The 15,754-nt window shown below is 51.5% G+C and overlaps 1 protein-coding gene across 2 annotated transcripts in view; it reads right to left on the reverse strand.

Annotated features, from left to right (window-relative positions):
• Positions 1 to 15,754, reverse strand: part of ift122 (intraflagellar transport 122 homolog (Chlamydomonas)) — a 110,778-nt gene that overhangs the window by 12,990 nt on the left and 82,034 nt on the right. For both annotated transcript variants that reach the window (XM_081348151.1, XM_081348152.1), the window contains exons 20-23: positions 13,815 to 13,917; positions 3,017 to 3,157; positions 2,834 to 2,931; positions 2,632 to 2,732 (exon numbers count right to left, since the gene is read on the reverse strand). In XM_081348151.1, the coding sequence (XP_081204277.1) occupies positions 2,632 to 2,732; positions 2,834 to 2,931; positions 3,017 to 3,157; positions 13,815 to 13,917 (443 nt within the window). The remainder of the gene's footprint in view (positions 1 to 2,631; positions 2,733 to 2,833; positions 2,932 to 3,016; positions 3,158 to 13,814; positions 13,918 to 15,754) is intronic.

A 15,754-nucleotide genomic window follows, 5' to 3' on the forward strand; every position in this document is an offset into this window, starting at 1 on the left:
TCACATCAGCCAATCATCGCGCATCACATCAGCCAATCATCACGCATCACATCAGCCAATCATCGCGCATCACATCAGCCAATCATCGGGCATCACATCAGCCAATCATCGGGTCATCACATCAGTCAATCATCGCGCATCACATCAGCCAATCATCGCGCATCACATCAGCCAATCATCGCGCATCACATCAGCCAGTCATCGCGCATCACATCAGCCAATCATCGCGCATCACATCAGCCAATCATCGCGCATCACATCAGCCAATCATCGCGCATCACATCAGCCAATCATCGCGCATCACATCAGCCAATCATCGCGCATCACATCAGCATCAGTGACAGACGGCTGGTATGATTGGTCGTGGCGGCAATAGGGTACCTATGCTGATATCCTAAAAGAGTTTGCAGACTTTCCCTCAGACCTGTTGGTCAACGTCGATAAAGCATTGATTGCCAGAGATTTTAACATTCACGTAGATGATGCGTAATTCAAATGATGCGTTTATAGATTTACTAAACTCCTTTGGGGTCAAGCAAAACGTCACTAGACCCACCCATCGTTAATCATACACTAGATTTAATTATATCACATGGAACCGATCCTACTGATATAGAGATTCTACCGCAAAGTGATGATATCACTGATCACTTCCTTGTAACGTGCACAACTGCTGAAATCTGCAATGTTGTGCCGCATTATCGGCCAGGTGGAAACATTCTCCCAAACACTATAGATAGATTCACAAATAACCTGCCTGATCTGTCTCAGCTGCTCAGTGTACCCAAGCACACAAATGAACTAGAGGAAATGACTAGCAGTGTTTGCACCATTTTCTCTAGTACGTTAGAAATTGTTGCACCGATCAGATCAAAAAAGGTTAGAGAGAAAAGTACTGCACCATGGTATAACAGTATTACTCACGCTATCAAGAGAGAAACTCGTAATCTACCAAAGCGTAGAAACGGCAGAGGCAGAACCGATACATGGAAGTACGTGTCCTTCAGGTCGATTAGGTCGACTTTTACCGCAAAGTATCAAAAGTTACATCCAGTTATAAATGCCATGTCTGCTTATCAATCTGTCATCCCTGAACATACAATACGCAATGCAATGCAATAAATACAAAAGTAGGGGGGAAATCATTCTTTATCATTTACCAGTCACATTTGTAACTTAGACAAGATGATTTCCCTTAATGACAAAAAAAGCAGGATTTCCAGAATATATTCATCCCAGAATATATTTAAAGACCTTAAGTATTTTTTTTTCAACATTAGCCCATCATGTATCTAACCATCCAAAAGCAGATTCGGCGTTAAGAGCTGGAAAGACCGCCTTAACTTAATTTTTTGACATGCGCACACTGCACATAAATACAAAGTTTCCCGCTGTCTGCGCTTATAACCATCCTCCTACATAGGTTCTTTATTTGTTTTAAACAGTAGACATAATAATTTGGTTATTACTTCAAGTTTTTTCAGTTTCGGGTTTCAATCCGATCAATGGTTTACATGTTCTCTCGATCGGATTAGAAAATTAATAAACCACCCCTTACAATCTAATCGAAATTATTTGTAATAGAGCAGACACTGAGTTTTTTAATGGGTTATGTTATAGCCCTACTTATTTTTAATGTTTTTATGAAATATCTGTATTGACTGCATGATCATGTCACTGTATTATTTACTGCCTTGGCGAGCCACGCAATGAGTAACACTGCTATAGATCATAAAAATACTCTTAGATCGACTACAAAATTACACTGGGATTCAGGGACAGGAATTAACCTGGTTTAGATGGTATCAGTCTATTACCATTTTGTCTATTTAACTGGGGAAAAATCTAAGATAACGTCAGTAAAGTATAGAGTGCTGCAGGGATCTGTGTTAGGCCCTCTGCTATTCTCAATATATAAACATGTTCTGTCCATGACGTGACAGTCCAGCCAGAATCAAACTCAGCACACATGTTGGAGACAATAGAGCTTCTTCAGTTAGCTTGAACCATTTTCAAGTTTTCAATACTGAATGTATTAAAGTTATACTTGCTTTGTTGACATCTTGCATGGACTTTATCACAAGATTTGTTGCAACAAATGTGTCCAAAAGAAGCAAAGGCAGCCTACATTTAGACACAGGCTCCATCTATGATTTATAATACTGTTGAAGTACAGTGGAGATCTCACCAGGTTTGTGAACAGAGCCGAGGAGTCATGAGGCGAACCGTACTTCACATTTAAAACATTACTTTGAAAACTTAAAGTAACTTTCCTCAACACTGGTCACAACACATCCGGAGTCATCTCTGAAGGAAATAAAGCATCTTGGATCTTTTCACCACACTGAACTCTCCTAAAATATACAGCAGACAGCTAACAAAGAGAAAGGGAGAAGAACAAAGTCAGAGATAGTGTGTGTGTGTGTGTGTGTGTGTGTGAGTGTGTGTGTGTGTGTGTCTGTGTGTCTGTGTGTGTGTGTGTGTGTGTGTGTGTGTGTGTGTGTGTGTGTGTGTGTGTGTGTGTGTGTGTCTGTGTGTGTGTGTGTGTGTGTGTGTGTGTGTGTGTGTGTGTGTGTGTGTGTGTGTGTGTGTGTCTGTGTGTCTGTGTGTGTGTGTGTGTGTGAAGGATACACTTTGGAGATGCCCATGGGAACGTCTCTGGTCAGGTTGTGGAAGAGAAACCGAGAGATGTTGAAGAGAATTTCTGGCATGTTGGAACTAAAGGGCTCCGACTGAAATATGCACAGCACATCTTACATCAGAACACAAGATCCTGAATCCTGTAACACTCATGAACACACACTATACACCGTGAGGAGTCCGTCACTCTTACCATGTATCGGTGCACAGAATGATAGACGTGATAAAGCTCAGCCAAGTGCTGGAAACTGTGAAACTTCTTCAGCATCTCCTCCTTCTTCTCGGAGTTCTCTAGAAGAGAGCACATGTGTGTGTGTTCACACTCATCCCACTGAACACACCGGTGTCTCACTGTAAAGCCCGCGCTCACACACACCTCTGGCGATGTCGAGGCACTGCATGGACAGCATCCAGTAGTAGTACGAGGCGTCGCTGAACCGGCTCTCCACCACTGCATTATGGGTAAGCTGCTCCAGCACCCGCACGGCCTCCGCCTGACGGCCCGCCCGGTGGAACGCTGGGAACAACACGATTAAAGAAACAGTAAAGGTGTTTTGAGAAGGAAAGATTACACTTCAAGTGTGTGAATGTAAATGATAAATGCCACATTTTTCCAGATCAAACATCTGAACCAACCAATTTTTAAATATAACACATGGACCTACAATGAGAGTAATATTAGCTTCCTCTTAAGCCAGTGAGAAACTACACTACCCACAATCCTTCAGTCAGACTCACTGATCAGTAAAGATGCTGTTATCATGGAAATGGAAAGTGTTGTGAATGACGAAACAAAGTTCTACTGTTATATTGCATTCATATATAGACACGTATCTCAATATTTTGTAGTAAAAGTAACGCACACTGGTTTTACACTTAAACTCTATACTTAAAAAAGGTGTTAAAGCTGTTAAAATGAACAAGCTAACATATGTGACAACATTTATCGCAACAATTTTTAGAACAAATGCAATTACTGCGTTTGTCTAATTTAAGGACGATGGCGTCAACGAACACCAGTGGTTCTCCATCACTGAGTGAGTTACTGGGAGATGTGAAGAAGAAGAAACTGAGATGAGATTTGTGACAAAAATAAAGCATGTTGCAGGCTTTGTGAAGCAAAATGTAATTATCACATGTAATTATCACGTTGTGTAAGGAGCTTCAGAACTGAGCAGTGTGAAACCTCATCTGCCAACTGTAATTAGCAGAGTAAATGACTGCCAGAGTGTCTGATGTGAACGTTGTGTGTGTGTGTGTGTGTGTGTGTGTGTGTGTGTGTGATGGGTAGGTTTAGGGGTAGGGTTAGTGTAAGGGGACAGAATATACAGTTTGTACAGTATAAAAACCATTAAGTCTATGGAGAGTCCCCACAAAGATAGTAAACCAGACATGTGTGTGTGTGTGTGTGTGTGTGTGTGTGTGTGTGTGTGTGTGTGTGAGAGAGAGACTGACCCCTCTGCGCCTCCTCGAAGCGGTCGTGTTCAGCCAGTGTGTGTGTGTGTGTGTGTGAGAGAGAGAGACTGACCCCTCTGCGCCTCCTCGAAGCGGTCGTGTTCAGCCAGTGTGTGTGTGTGTGTGTGTGTGTGTGTGTGTGTGAGAGAGAGAGACTGACCCCTCTGCGCCTCCTCGAAGCGGTCGTGTTCAGCCAGTGTGTGTGTGTGTGTGTGAGAGAGAGAGAGAGAGACTGACCCCTCTGCGCCTCCTCGAAGCGGTCGTGTTCAGCCAGTGTGTGTGTGTGTGTGTGTGTGAGAGAGAGAGAGACTGACCCCTCTGCGCCTCCTCGAAGCGGTCGTGTTCAGCCAGTGTGTGTGTGTGTGTGTGTGTGTGTGTGTGTGTGAGAGAGAGAGACTGACCCCTCTGCGCCTCCTCGAAGCGGTCGTGTTCAGCCAGTGTGTGTGTGTGTGTGTGTGTGTGTGAGAGAGAGAGACTGACCCCTCTGCGCCTCCTCGAAGCGGTCGTGTTCAGCCAGTGTGTGTGTGTGTGTGTGTGTGTGTGAGAGAGAGAGACTGACCCCTCTGCGCCTCCTCGAAGCGGTCGTGTTCAGCCAGTGTGTGTGTGTGTGTGTGTGTGTGAGAGAGAGAGACTGACCCCTCTGCGCCTCCTCGAAGCGGTCGTGTTCAGCCAGTGTGTGTGTGTGTGTGTGTGAGAGAGAGAGAGACTGACCCCTCTGCGCCTCCTCGAAGCGGTCGTGTTCAGCCAGTGTGTGTGTGTGTGTGTGTGTGAGAAAGAGAGACTGACCCCTCTGCACCTCCTCGAAGCGGTCGTGTTCAGCCAGTGTGTGTGTGTGTGTGTGTGAGAGAGAGAGAGACTGACCCCTCTGCGCCTCCTCGAAGCGGTCGTGTTCAGCCAGTGTGTGTGTGTGTGTGTGTGTGTGTGAGAGAGAGAGACTGACCCCTCTGCGCCTCCTCGAAGCGGTCGTGTTCAGCCAGTGTGTGTGTGTGTGTGTGTGAGAGAGAGAGACTGACCCCTCTGCGCCTCCTCGAAGCGGTCGTGTTCAGCCAGTGTGTGTGTGTGTGTGTGTGTGTGTGTGTGAGAGAGAGAGACTGACCCCTCTGCGCCTCCTCGAAGCGGTCGTGTTCAGCCAGTGTGTGTGTGTGTGTGTGTGTGTGTGTGTGAGAGAGAGAGACTGACCCCTCTGCGCCTCCTCGAAGCGGTCGTGTTCAGCCAGTGTGTGTGTGTGTGTGTGTGTGTGTGTGTGAGAGAGAGAGACTGACCCCTCTGCGCCTCCTCGAAGCGGTCGTGTTCAGCCAGTGTGTGTGTGTGTGTGTGTGTGTGTGTGTGTGAGAGAGAGAGACTGACCCCTCTGCGCCTCCTCGAAGCGGTCGTGTTCAGCCAGTGTGTGTGTGTGTGTGTGTGTGTGTGTGTGAGAGAGAGAGACTGACCCCTCTGCGCCTCCTCGAAGCGGTCGTGTTCAGCCAGTGTGTGTGTGTGTGTGTGTGTGTGTGTGTGTGTGTGAGAGAGAGAGACTGACCCCTCTGCGCCTCCTCGAAGCGGTCGTGTTCAGCCAGTGTGTGTGTGTGTGTGTGTGTGTGTGTGTGTGAGAGAGAGAGACTGACCCCTCTGCGCCTCCTCGAAGCGGTCGTGTTCAGCCAGTGTGTGTGTGTGTGTGTGTGTGTGTGTGTGAGAGAGAGAGACTGACCCCTCTGCGCCTCCTCGAAGCGGTCGTGTTCAGCCAGTGTGTGTGTGTGTGTGTGTGTGTGTGTGTGTGTGAGAGAGAGAGACTGACCCCTCTGCGCCTCCTCGAAGCGGTCGTGTTCAGCCAGTGTGTGTGTGTGTGTGTGTGTGTGTGTGTGAGAGAGAGAGACTGACCCCTCTGCGCCTCCTCGAAGCGGTCGTGTTCAGCCAGTGTGTGTGTGTGTGTGTGTGTGTGTGTGTGTGTGAGAGAGAGAGACTGACCCCTCTGCGCCTCCTCGAAGCGGTCGTGTTCAGCCAGTGTGTGTGTGTGTGTGTGTGTGTGTGTGTGTGAGAGAGAGAGACTGACCCCTCTGCGCCTCCTCGAAGCGGTCGTGTTCAGCCAGTGTGTGTGTGTGTGTGTGTGTGTGTGTGTGAGAGAGAGAGACTGACCCCTCTGCGCCTCCTCGAAGCGGTCGTGTTCAGCCAGTGTGTGTGTGTGTGTGTGTGTGTGTGTGTGAGAGAGAGAGAGACTGACCCCTCTGCGCCTCCTCGAAGCGGTCGTGTTCAGCCAGTGTGTGTGTGTGTGTGTGTGTGTGAGAGAGAGAGAGACTGACCCCTCTGCGCCTCCTCGAAGCGGTCGTGTTCAGCCAGTGTGTGTGTGTGTGTGTGTGTGTGTGAGAGAGAGAGAGACTGACCCCTCTGCGCCTCCTCGAAGCGGTCGTGTTCAGCCAGTGTGTGTGTGTGTGTGTGTGTGTGAGAGAGAGAGACTGACCCCTCTGCGCCTCCTCGAAGCGGTCGTGTTCAGCCAGTGTGTGTGTGTGTGTGTGAGAGAGAGAGACTGACCCCTCTGCGCCTCCTCGAAGCGGTCGTGTTCAGCCAGTGTGTGTGTGTGTGTGTGTGTGTGAGAGAGAGAGACTGACCCCTCTGCGCCTCCTCGAAGCGGTCGTGTTCAGCCAGTGTGTGTGTGTGTGTGTGTGTGAGAGAGAGAGAGACTGACCCCTCTGCGCCTCCTCGAAGCGGTCGTGTTCAGCCAGTGTGTGTGTGTGTGTGTGTGTGTGAGAGAGAGAGACTGACCCCTCTGCGCCTCCTCGAAGCGGTCGTGTTCAGCCAGTGTGTGTGTGTGTGTGTGTGAGAGAGAGAGACTGACCCCTCTGCGCCTCCTCGAAGCGGTCGTGTTCAGCCAGTGTGTGTGTGTGTGTGTGTGTGAGAGAGAGAGAGACTGACCCCTCTGCGCCTCCTCGAAGCGGTCGTGTTCAGCCAGTGTGTGTGTGTGTGTGTGTGTGTGTGTGAGAGAGAGAGACTGACCCCTCTGCGCCTCCTCGAAGCGGTCGTGTTCAGCCAGTGTGTGTGTGTGTGTGTGTGTGAGAGAGAGAGAGACTGACCCCTCTGCGCCTCCTCGAAGCGGTCGTGTTCAGCCAGTGTGTGTGTGTGTGTGTGTGTGTGAGAGAGAGAGAGACTGACCCCTCTGCGCCTCCTCGAAGCGGTCGTGTTCAGCCAGTGTGTGTGTGTGTGTGTGTGTGTGTGTGAGAGAGAGAGACTGACCCCTCTGCGCCTCCTCGAAGCGGTCGTGTTCAGCCAGTGTGTGTGTGTGTGTGTGTGTGAGAGAGAGAGAGACTGACCCCTCTGCGCCTCCTCGAAGCGGTCGTGTTCAGCCAGTGTGTGTGTGTGTGTGTGAGAGAGAGAGAGACTGACCCCTCTGCGCCTCCTCGAAGCGGTCGTGTTCAGCCAGTGTGTGTGTGTGTGTGTGTGTGAGAGAGAGAGAGACTGACCCCTCTGCGCCTCCTCGAAGCGGTCGTGTTCAGCCAGTGTGTGTGTGTGTGTGTGTGTGTGTGAGAGAGAGAGACTGACCCCTCTGCGCCTCCTCGAAGCGGTCGTGTTCAGCCAGTGTGTGTGTGTGTGTGTGTGTGTGTGAGAGAGAGAGACTGACCCCTCTGCGCCTCCTCGAAGCGGTCGTGTTCAGCCAGTGTGTGTGTGTGTGTGTGTGTGTGAGAGAGAGAGAGACTGACCCCTCTGCGCCTCCTCGAAGCGGTCGTGTTCAGCCAGTGTGTGTGTGTGTGTGTGTGTGAGAGAGAGAGAGACTGACCCCTCTGCGCTTCCTCGAAGCGGTCGTGTTCAGCCAGTGTGTGTGTGTGTGTGTGTGTGTGAGAGAGAGAGAGACTGACCCCTCTGCGCCTCCTCGAAGCGGTCGTGTTCAGCCAGTGTGTGTGTGTGTGTGTGTGTGTGTGTGAGAGAGAGAGACTGACCCCTCTGCGCCTCCTCGAAGCGGTCGTGTTCAGCCAGTGTGTGTGTGTGTGTGTGTGTGTGTGTGTGTGAGAGAGAGAGACTGACCCCTCTGCGCCTCCTCGAAGTGGTCGTGTTCAGCCAGTGTGTGTGTGTGTGTGTGTGTGTGTGTGTGTGAGAGAGAGAGACTGACCCCTCTGCGCCTCCTCGAAGCGGTCGTGTTCAGCCAGTGTGTGTGTGTGTGTGAGAGAGAGAGAGACTGACCCCTCTGCGCCTCCTCGAAGCGGTCGTGTTCAGCCAGTGTGTGTGTGTGTGTGTGTGTGTGTGTGAGAAAGAGAGACTGACCCCTCTGCGCCTCCTCGAAGCGGTCGTGTTCAGCCAGTGTGTGTGTGTGTGTGTGTGTGTGTGAGAGAGAGAGACTGACCCCTCTGCGCCTCCTCGAAGCGGTCGTGTTCAGCCAGTGTGTGTGTGTGTGTGTGTGTGTGTGTGAGAAAGAGAGACTGACCCCTCTGCGCCTCCTCGAAGCGGTCGTGTTCAGCCAGTGTGTGTGTGTGTGTGTGAGAGAGAGAGAGACTGACCCCTCTGCGCCTCCTCGAAGCGGTCGTGTTCAGCCAGTGTGTGTGTGTGTGTGTGAGAGAGAGAGAGACTGACCCCTCTGCGCTTCCTCGAAGCGGTCGTGTTCAGCCAGTGTGTGTGTGTGTGTGTGTGTGTGTGAGAGAGAGAGACTGACCCCTCTGCGCCTCCTCGAAGCGGTCGTGTTCAGCCAGTGTGTGTGTGTGTGTGTGTGTGTGAGAGAGAGAGACTGACCCCTCTGCGCCTCCTCGAAGCGGTCGTGTTCAGCCAGTGTGTGTGTGTGTGTGTGTGTGTGAGAGAGAGAGACTGACCCCTCTGCGCTTCCTCGAAGCGGTCGTGTTCAGCCAGTGTGTGTGTGTGTGTGTGTGTGAGAGAGAGAGAGACTGACCCCTCTGCGCCTCCTCGAAGCGGTCGTGTTCAGCCAGTGTGTGTGTGTGTGTGTGTGTGTGTGAGAGAGAGAGACTGACCCCTCTGCGCCTCCTCGAAGCGGTCGTGTTCAGCCAGTGTGTGTGTGTGTGTGTGTGTGTGTGAGAGAGAGAGACTGACCCCTCTGCGCCTCCTCGAAGCGGTCGTGTTCAGCCAGTGTGTGTGTGTGTGTGTGTGTGTGAGAGAGAGAGACTGACCCCTCTGCGCCTCCTCGAAGCGGTCGTGTTCAGCCAGTGTGTGTGTGTGTGTGTGTGTGTGTGAGAGAGAGAGACTGACCCCTCTGCGCCTCCTCGAAGCGGTCGTGTTCAGCCAGTGTGTGTGTGTGTGTGTGTGTGTGTGTGTGTGTGTGAGAGAGAGAGACTGACCCCTCTGCGCCTCCTCGAAGCGGTCGTGTTCAGCCAGTGTGTGTGTGTGTGTGTGAGAGAGAGAGACTGACCCCTCTGCGCCTCCTCGAAGCGGTCGTGTTCAGCCAGTGTGTGTGTGTGTGTGTGTGTGTGTGAGAGAGAGAGACTGACCCCTCTGCGCCTCCTCGAAGCGGTCGTGTTCAGCCAGTGTGTGTGTGTGTGTGTGAGAGAGAGAGACTGACCCCTCTGCGCCTCCTCGAAGCGGTCGTGTTCAGCCAGTGTGTGTGTGTGTGTGTGTGTGTGTGTGTGTGTGTGTGTGTGAGAGAGAGAGACTGACCCCTCTGCGCCTCCTCGAAGCGGTCGTGTTCAGCCAGTGTGTGTGTGTGTGTGTGTGTGTGTGAGAGAGAGAGACTGACCCCTCTGCGCCTCCTCGAAGCGGTCGTGTTCAGCCAGTGTGTGTGTGTGTGTGTGTGTGTGTGTGTGTGAGAGAGAGAGACTGACCCCTCTGCGCCTCCTCGAAGCGGTCGTGTTCAGCCAGTGTGTGTGTGTGTGTGTGTGTGTGTGTGTGTGTGTGTGTGTGTGTGAGAGAGAGAGACTGACCCCTCTGCGCCTCCTCGAAGCGGTCGTGTTCAGCCAGTGTGTGTGTGTGTGTGTGTGTGTGAGAGAGAGAGACTGACCCCTCTGCGCCTCCTCGAAGCGGTCGTGTTCAGCCAGTGTGTGTGTGTGTGTGTGTGTGTGTGTGAGAGAGAGAGACTGACCCCTCTGCGCCTCCTCGAAGCGGTCGTGTTCAGCCAGTGTGTGTGTGTGTGTGTGTGAGAGAGAGAGACTGACCCCTCTGCGCCTCCTCGAAGCGGTCGTGTTCAGCCAGTGTGTGTGTGTGTGTGTGTGTGTGTGTGAGAGAGAGAGACTGACCCCTCTGCGCCTCCTCGAAGCGGTCGTGTTCAGCCAGTGTGTGTGTGTGTGTGTGTGTGTGTGTGTGTGTGTAAGAGAGAGAGACTGACCCCTCTGCGCCTCCTCGAAGCGGTCGTGTTCAGCCAGTGTGTGTGTGTGTGTGTGTGTGTGAGAGAGAGAGACTGACCCCTCTGCGCCTCCTCGAAGCGGTCGTGTTCAGCCAGTGTGTGTGTGTGTGTGTGAGAGAGAGAGACTGACCCCTCTGCGCCTCCTCGAAGCGGTCGTGTTCAGCCAGTGTGTGTGTGTGTGTGTGTGTGTGAGAGAGAGAGACTGACCCCTCTGCGCCTCCTCGAAGCGGTCGTGTTCAGCCAGTGTGTGTGTGTGTGTGTGTGTGTGTGTGTGTGTGTGTGTGAGAGAGAGAGACTGACCCCTCTGCGCCTCCTCGAAGCGGTCGTGTTCAGCCAGTGTGTGTGTGTGTGTGTGTGTGAGAGAGAGAGACTGACCCCTCTGCGCTTCCTCGAAGCGGTCGTGTTCAGCCAGTGTGTGTGTGTGTGTGTGTGTGTGTGAGAGAGAGAGACTGACCCCTCTGCGCCTCCTCGAAGCGGTCGTGTTCAGCCAGTGTGTGTGTGTGTGTGTGTGTGTGAGAGAGAGAGACTGACCCCTCTGCGCCTCCTCGAAGCGGTCGTGTTCAGCCAGTGTGTGTGTGTGTGTGTGAGAGAGAGAGAGACTGACCCCTCTGCGCCTCCTCGAAGCGGTCGTGTTCAGCCAGTGTGTGTGTGTGTGTGTGAGAGAGAGAGAGACTGACCCCTCTGCGCCTCCTCGAAGCGGTCGTGTTCAGCCAGTGTGTGTGTGTGTGTGTGTGAGAGAGAGAGACTGACCCCTCTGCGCCTCCTCGAAGCGGTCGTGTTCAGCCAGTGTGTGTGTGTGTGTGTGTGTGTGAGAGAGAGAGACTGACCCCTCTGCGCCTCCTCGAAGCGGTCGTGTTCAGCCAGTGTGTGTGTGTGTGTGTGTGTGAGAGAGAGAGAGACTGACCCCTCTGCGCCTCCTCGAAGCGGTCGTGTTCAGCCAGTGTGTGTGTGTGTGTGTGAGAGAGAGAGAGACTGACCCCTCTGCGCCTCCTCGAAGCGGTCGTGTTCAGCCAGTGTGTGTGTGTGTGTGAGAGAGAGAGAGACTGACCCCTCTGCGCTTCCTCGAAGCGGTCGTGTTCAGCCAGTGTGTGTGTGTGTGTGTGTGTGTGTGAGAGAGAGAGACTGACCCCTCTGCGCCTCCTCGAAGCGGTCGTGTTCAGCCAGTGTGTGTGTGTGTGTGTGTGTGTGTGAGAGAGAGAGACTGACCCCTCTGCGCCTCCTCGAAGCGGTCGTGTTCAGCCAGTGTGTGTGTGTGTGTGTGTGTGAGAGAGAGAGAGACTGACCCCTCTGCGCCTCCTCGAAGCGGTCGTGTTCAGCCAGTGTGTGTGTGTGTGTGTGTGTGTGAGAGAGAGAGACTGACCCCTCTGCGCTTCCTCGAAGCGGTCGTGTTCAGCCAGTGTGTGTGTGTGTGTGTGTGTGAGAGAGAGAGAGACTGACCCCTCTGCGCCTCCTCGAAGCGGTCGTGTTCAGCCAGTGTGTGTGTGTGTGTGTGTGTGTGTGAGAGAGAGACTGACCCCTCTGCGCCTCCTCGAAGCGGTCGTGTTCAGCCAGTGTGTGTGTGTGTGTGTGTGTGAGAGAGAGAGAGACTGACCCCTCTGCGCCTCCTCGAAGCGGTCGTGTTCAGCCAGTGTGTGTGTGTGTGTGTGTGTGTGAGAGAGAGAGAGACTGACCCCTCTGCGCCTCCTCGAAGCGGTCGTGTTCAGCCAGTGTGTGTGTGTGTGTGTGTGTGTGTGAGAGAGAGAGAGACTGACCCCTCTGCGCCTCCTCGAAGCGGTCGTGTTCAGCCAGTGTGTGTGTGTGTGTGTGTGTGTGAGAGAGAGAGACTGACCCCTCTGCGCCTCCTCGAAGCGGTCGTGTTCAGCCAGTGTGTGTGTGTGTGTGTGTGTGAGAGAGAGAGAGACTGACCCCTCTGCGCCTCCTCGAAGCGGTCGTGTTCAGCCAGTGTGTGTGTGTGTGTGTGTGTGTGTGTGTGAGAGAGACTGACCCCTCTGCGCCTCCTCGAAGCGGTCGTGTTCAGCCAGTGTGTGTGTGTGTGTGTGAGAGAGAGAGAGACTGACCCCTCTGCGCCTCCTCGAAGCGGTCGTGTTCAGCCAGTGTGTGTGTGTGTGTGTGTGAGAGAGAGACTGACCCCTCTGCGCTTCCTCGAAGCGGTCGTGTTCAGCCAGTGTGTGTGTGTGTGTGTGTGTGAGAGAGAGAGAGACTGACCCCTCTGCGCCTCCTCGAAGCGGTCGTGTTCAGCCAGTGTGTGTGTGTGTGTGTGTGTGTGAGAGAGAGAGACTGACCCCTCTGCGCTTCCTCGAAGCGGTCGTGTTCAGCCAGTGTGTGTGTGTGTGTGTGTGTGTGAGAGAGAGAGACTGACCCCTCTGCGCCTCCTCGAAGCGGTCGTGTTCAGCCAGTGTGTGTGTGTGTGTGTGTGTGTGAGAGAGAGAGACTGACCCCTCTGCGCCTCCTCGAAGCGGTCGTGTTCAGCCAGTGTGTGTGTGTGTGTGTGTGTGTGTGAGAGAGAGAGACTGACCCCTCTGCGCCTCCTCGAAGCGGTCGTGTTCAGCCAGTGTGTGTGTGTGTGTGTGTGTGTGTGAGAGAGAGAGACTGACCCCTCTGCGCCTCCTCGAAGCGGTCGTGTTCAGCCAGTGTGTGTGTGTGTGTGTGTGTGTGAGAGAGAGAGAGACTGACCCCTCTGCGCCTCCTCGAAGCGGTCGTGTTCAGCCAGTGTGTGTGTGTGTGTGTGTGTGTGTGTGTGTGTGTGAGAGAGAGAGACTGACCCCTCTGCGCCTCCTCGAAGCGGTCGTGTTCAGCCAGTGTGTGTGTGTGTGTGTGAGAGAGAGAGACTGACCCCTCTGCGCCTTCTCGAAGCGGTCGTGTTCAGCCAGTGTGTGTGTGTGTGTGTGTGTGTGTGTGTGTGTGAGAGAGAGAGACTGACCCCTCTGCGCCTCCTCGAAGCGGTCGTGTTCAGCCAGTGTGTGTGTGTGTGTGTGTGTGTGTGTGTGTGTGAGAGAGAGAGACTGACCCCTCTGCGCCTCCTCGAAGCGGTCGTGTTCAGCCAGTGTGTGTGTGTGTGTGTGTGTGTGTGAGAGAGAGAGACTGACCCCTCTGCGCCTCCTCGAAGCGGTCGTGTTCAGCCAGTGTGTGTGTGTGTGTGTGTGTGTGTGAGAGAGAGAGACTGACCCCTCTGCGCCTCCTCGAAGCGGTCGTGTTCAGCCAGTGTGTGTGTGTGTGTGTGTGTGTGTGTGAGAGAGAGAGACTGACCCCTCTGCGCCTCCTCGAAGCGGTCGTGTTCAGCCAGTGTGTGTGTGTGTGTGTGAGAGAGAGAGACTGACCCCTCTGCGCCTCCTCGAAGCGGTCGTGTTCAGCCAGTGTGTGTGTGTGTGTGTGTGTGTGTGTGTGAGAGAGAGAGAGACTGACCCCTCTGCGCCTCCTCGAAGCGGTCGTGTTCAGCCAGTGTGTGTGTGTGTGTGTGTGAGAGAGAGAGACTGACCCCTCTGCGCCTCCTCGAAGCGGTCGTGTTCAGCCAGCCACTGGGCGTACGGCACATACACCTCATCTCTGAACTGAGGGTGTTTCTCCAACAGAGAAAACGCCTGAGAACAAGCAGACACACATCACACACTCAGTTATTGATAAATGTGTTTGCTCACACAAACTCACAAGAACACACACACTCACACTCACACTCACTCAAGTTTTGGAAGAAAACAAGTCATCAACATCATAAGTAGGGCTGCCCTCGACTAAAGATTTTTCTAGTCGACTAGTATTCGTTCATTTAAAGGTAGGGTAGGTAGGATTTTTCTAAAAAACTTTTTTTCAAATTTGTTTAAACTGTCTTTATATACCAATACATAATTAAAATGTAAGTGCTCTGAAAAAGAGAGTATAAAAATCGAGTGACTGTAGACCTTTTAATCTGCAATAAACACAGCTCATTATTTCCATTCGGGACGAAACAATTGATTGGTTTGGCCGACTGTCACTCACTCTCGCAACCATGGCTACCACCCCTGTTGCTAGATCTGCCCATATGCGCGCGCACCCGTTTGATTTGAGGAGTGCAAGAGAGGCGCGGAACCTACGAAGAATAAAATTATGGCAGAGAAAGAGCATTCAAAATTCAAAGCACCTGCATATGCAGTCAGCGAAGGCAAACAAGGCAAAAACTACTTCCTCGGACCCTGGTTTCCCGCACTCTTGAACGACCTCCTCTGCTTCGCCCTCGACCCCGGACCTGTCCTCGAACCGACGAAGCGGTACTTGTCTCCGGAGTGTAACGTTAGTCCTCATCAGAGTCAACAATGTTTTCATCATGGAAACTCGCAAAACACCGTATATGTTATTAATCTTACATGAAATTCACCTTCATCACAGTGTAGCTGACATGGAAAAACGTGTATCAATGCAACCTGTTTTTAGCTTTGCCTTATAAATATAGCTCGTTACCTATAAATATAGTGTGACGAGTCTCCGTTGTTCCTGCTCTGGTTAATTGGTGTGTCTAGCTGGGAGACTCATCAGGATAACGATGTACACCTGTGCAGGGCCATCAGGAGAATGATGTTCACCTATGTATATAAGCTTGGGCTTTGAGAATGTTGAGTGTGCTTCGGAGAGCTCCAGTGCTGAGAGACGTCGTGAGACTTGTTTTCTCTCGTTTGTTTTGTGTTTGGTTTGATTATGTTTTCTTTTGTATTTACTTTGAGCTTGGTTCTGTCTGACACTTTAACATCGTTTGTCAGACAGGAATTGTTACTTACTTTGTAGTTGATTTCCCGTTTTACCTATTTTCTTACTTATGTTAATAAAAACTTGTTGCAACCTTACCAACCTTTATTAAGTCCTCCACTTATTTGTCACGGCTTTGAGCCGGTCGTGACAAATATGGGGGCTCGTCCAGCCAATTGTTATTTGATGAAGATTTGGTTGTAGTTTGTGTCGTCTGGTTGATTATTAGTTGATAAAGATTTGTTCGTAGTTTGTTAGTGTGATAAATATGGACACTTCGTTTAAGCAATAAATAGGTGTCCAATTTGTTTGGTAGCTGACAATTTGGTTTGGTAAGAGAAATTTGCACGTTCGTCCGTGGTTTTGTTTAGTGATATATTTGGAGACTCATTATTTGTTTAAATAGTTTATTTTTTGTTAAATTGATGATTAATTCGTTAGAAATATTTTTTTTCCCCAATAATATTCGTTAAGTAAAAACCTGTGGAGGATTTTTAGTGGTTGGTTGGGTTGTTTTGGCTGTTTTTTTTTTTTGTTTTTTTTTGTTTTTTTACGGGAGTTTTGGTAAGTATGGTCTACGGTTTGTATATTTGAGGAGATAGTAGTTTTGGAATAGGCTTTTCCCTGTGTAGGTTTAGCGGGATATCCTTAACAGGATGTTCCGGTCTTTTTTATTTTAGTTTATTATTTTTGTACGGT

This window comes from Scardinius erythrophthalmus (genome assembly GCF_964197995.2).
Source record: "Scardinius erythrophthalmus genome assembly, chromosome: 20".
NCBI lineage: Eukaryota > Metazoa > Chordata > Actinopteri > Cypriniformes > Leuciscidae > Scardinius > Scardinius erythrophthalmus.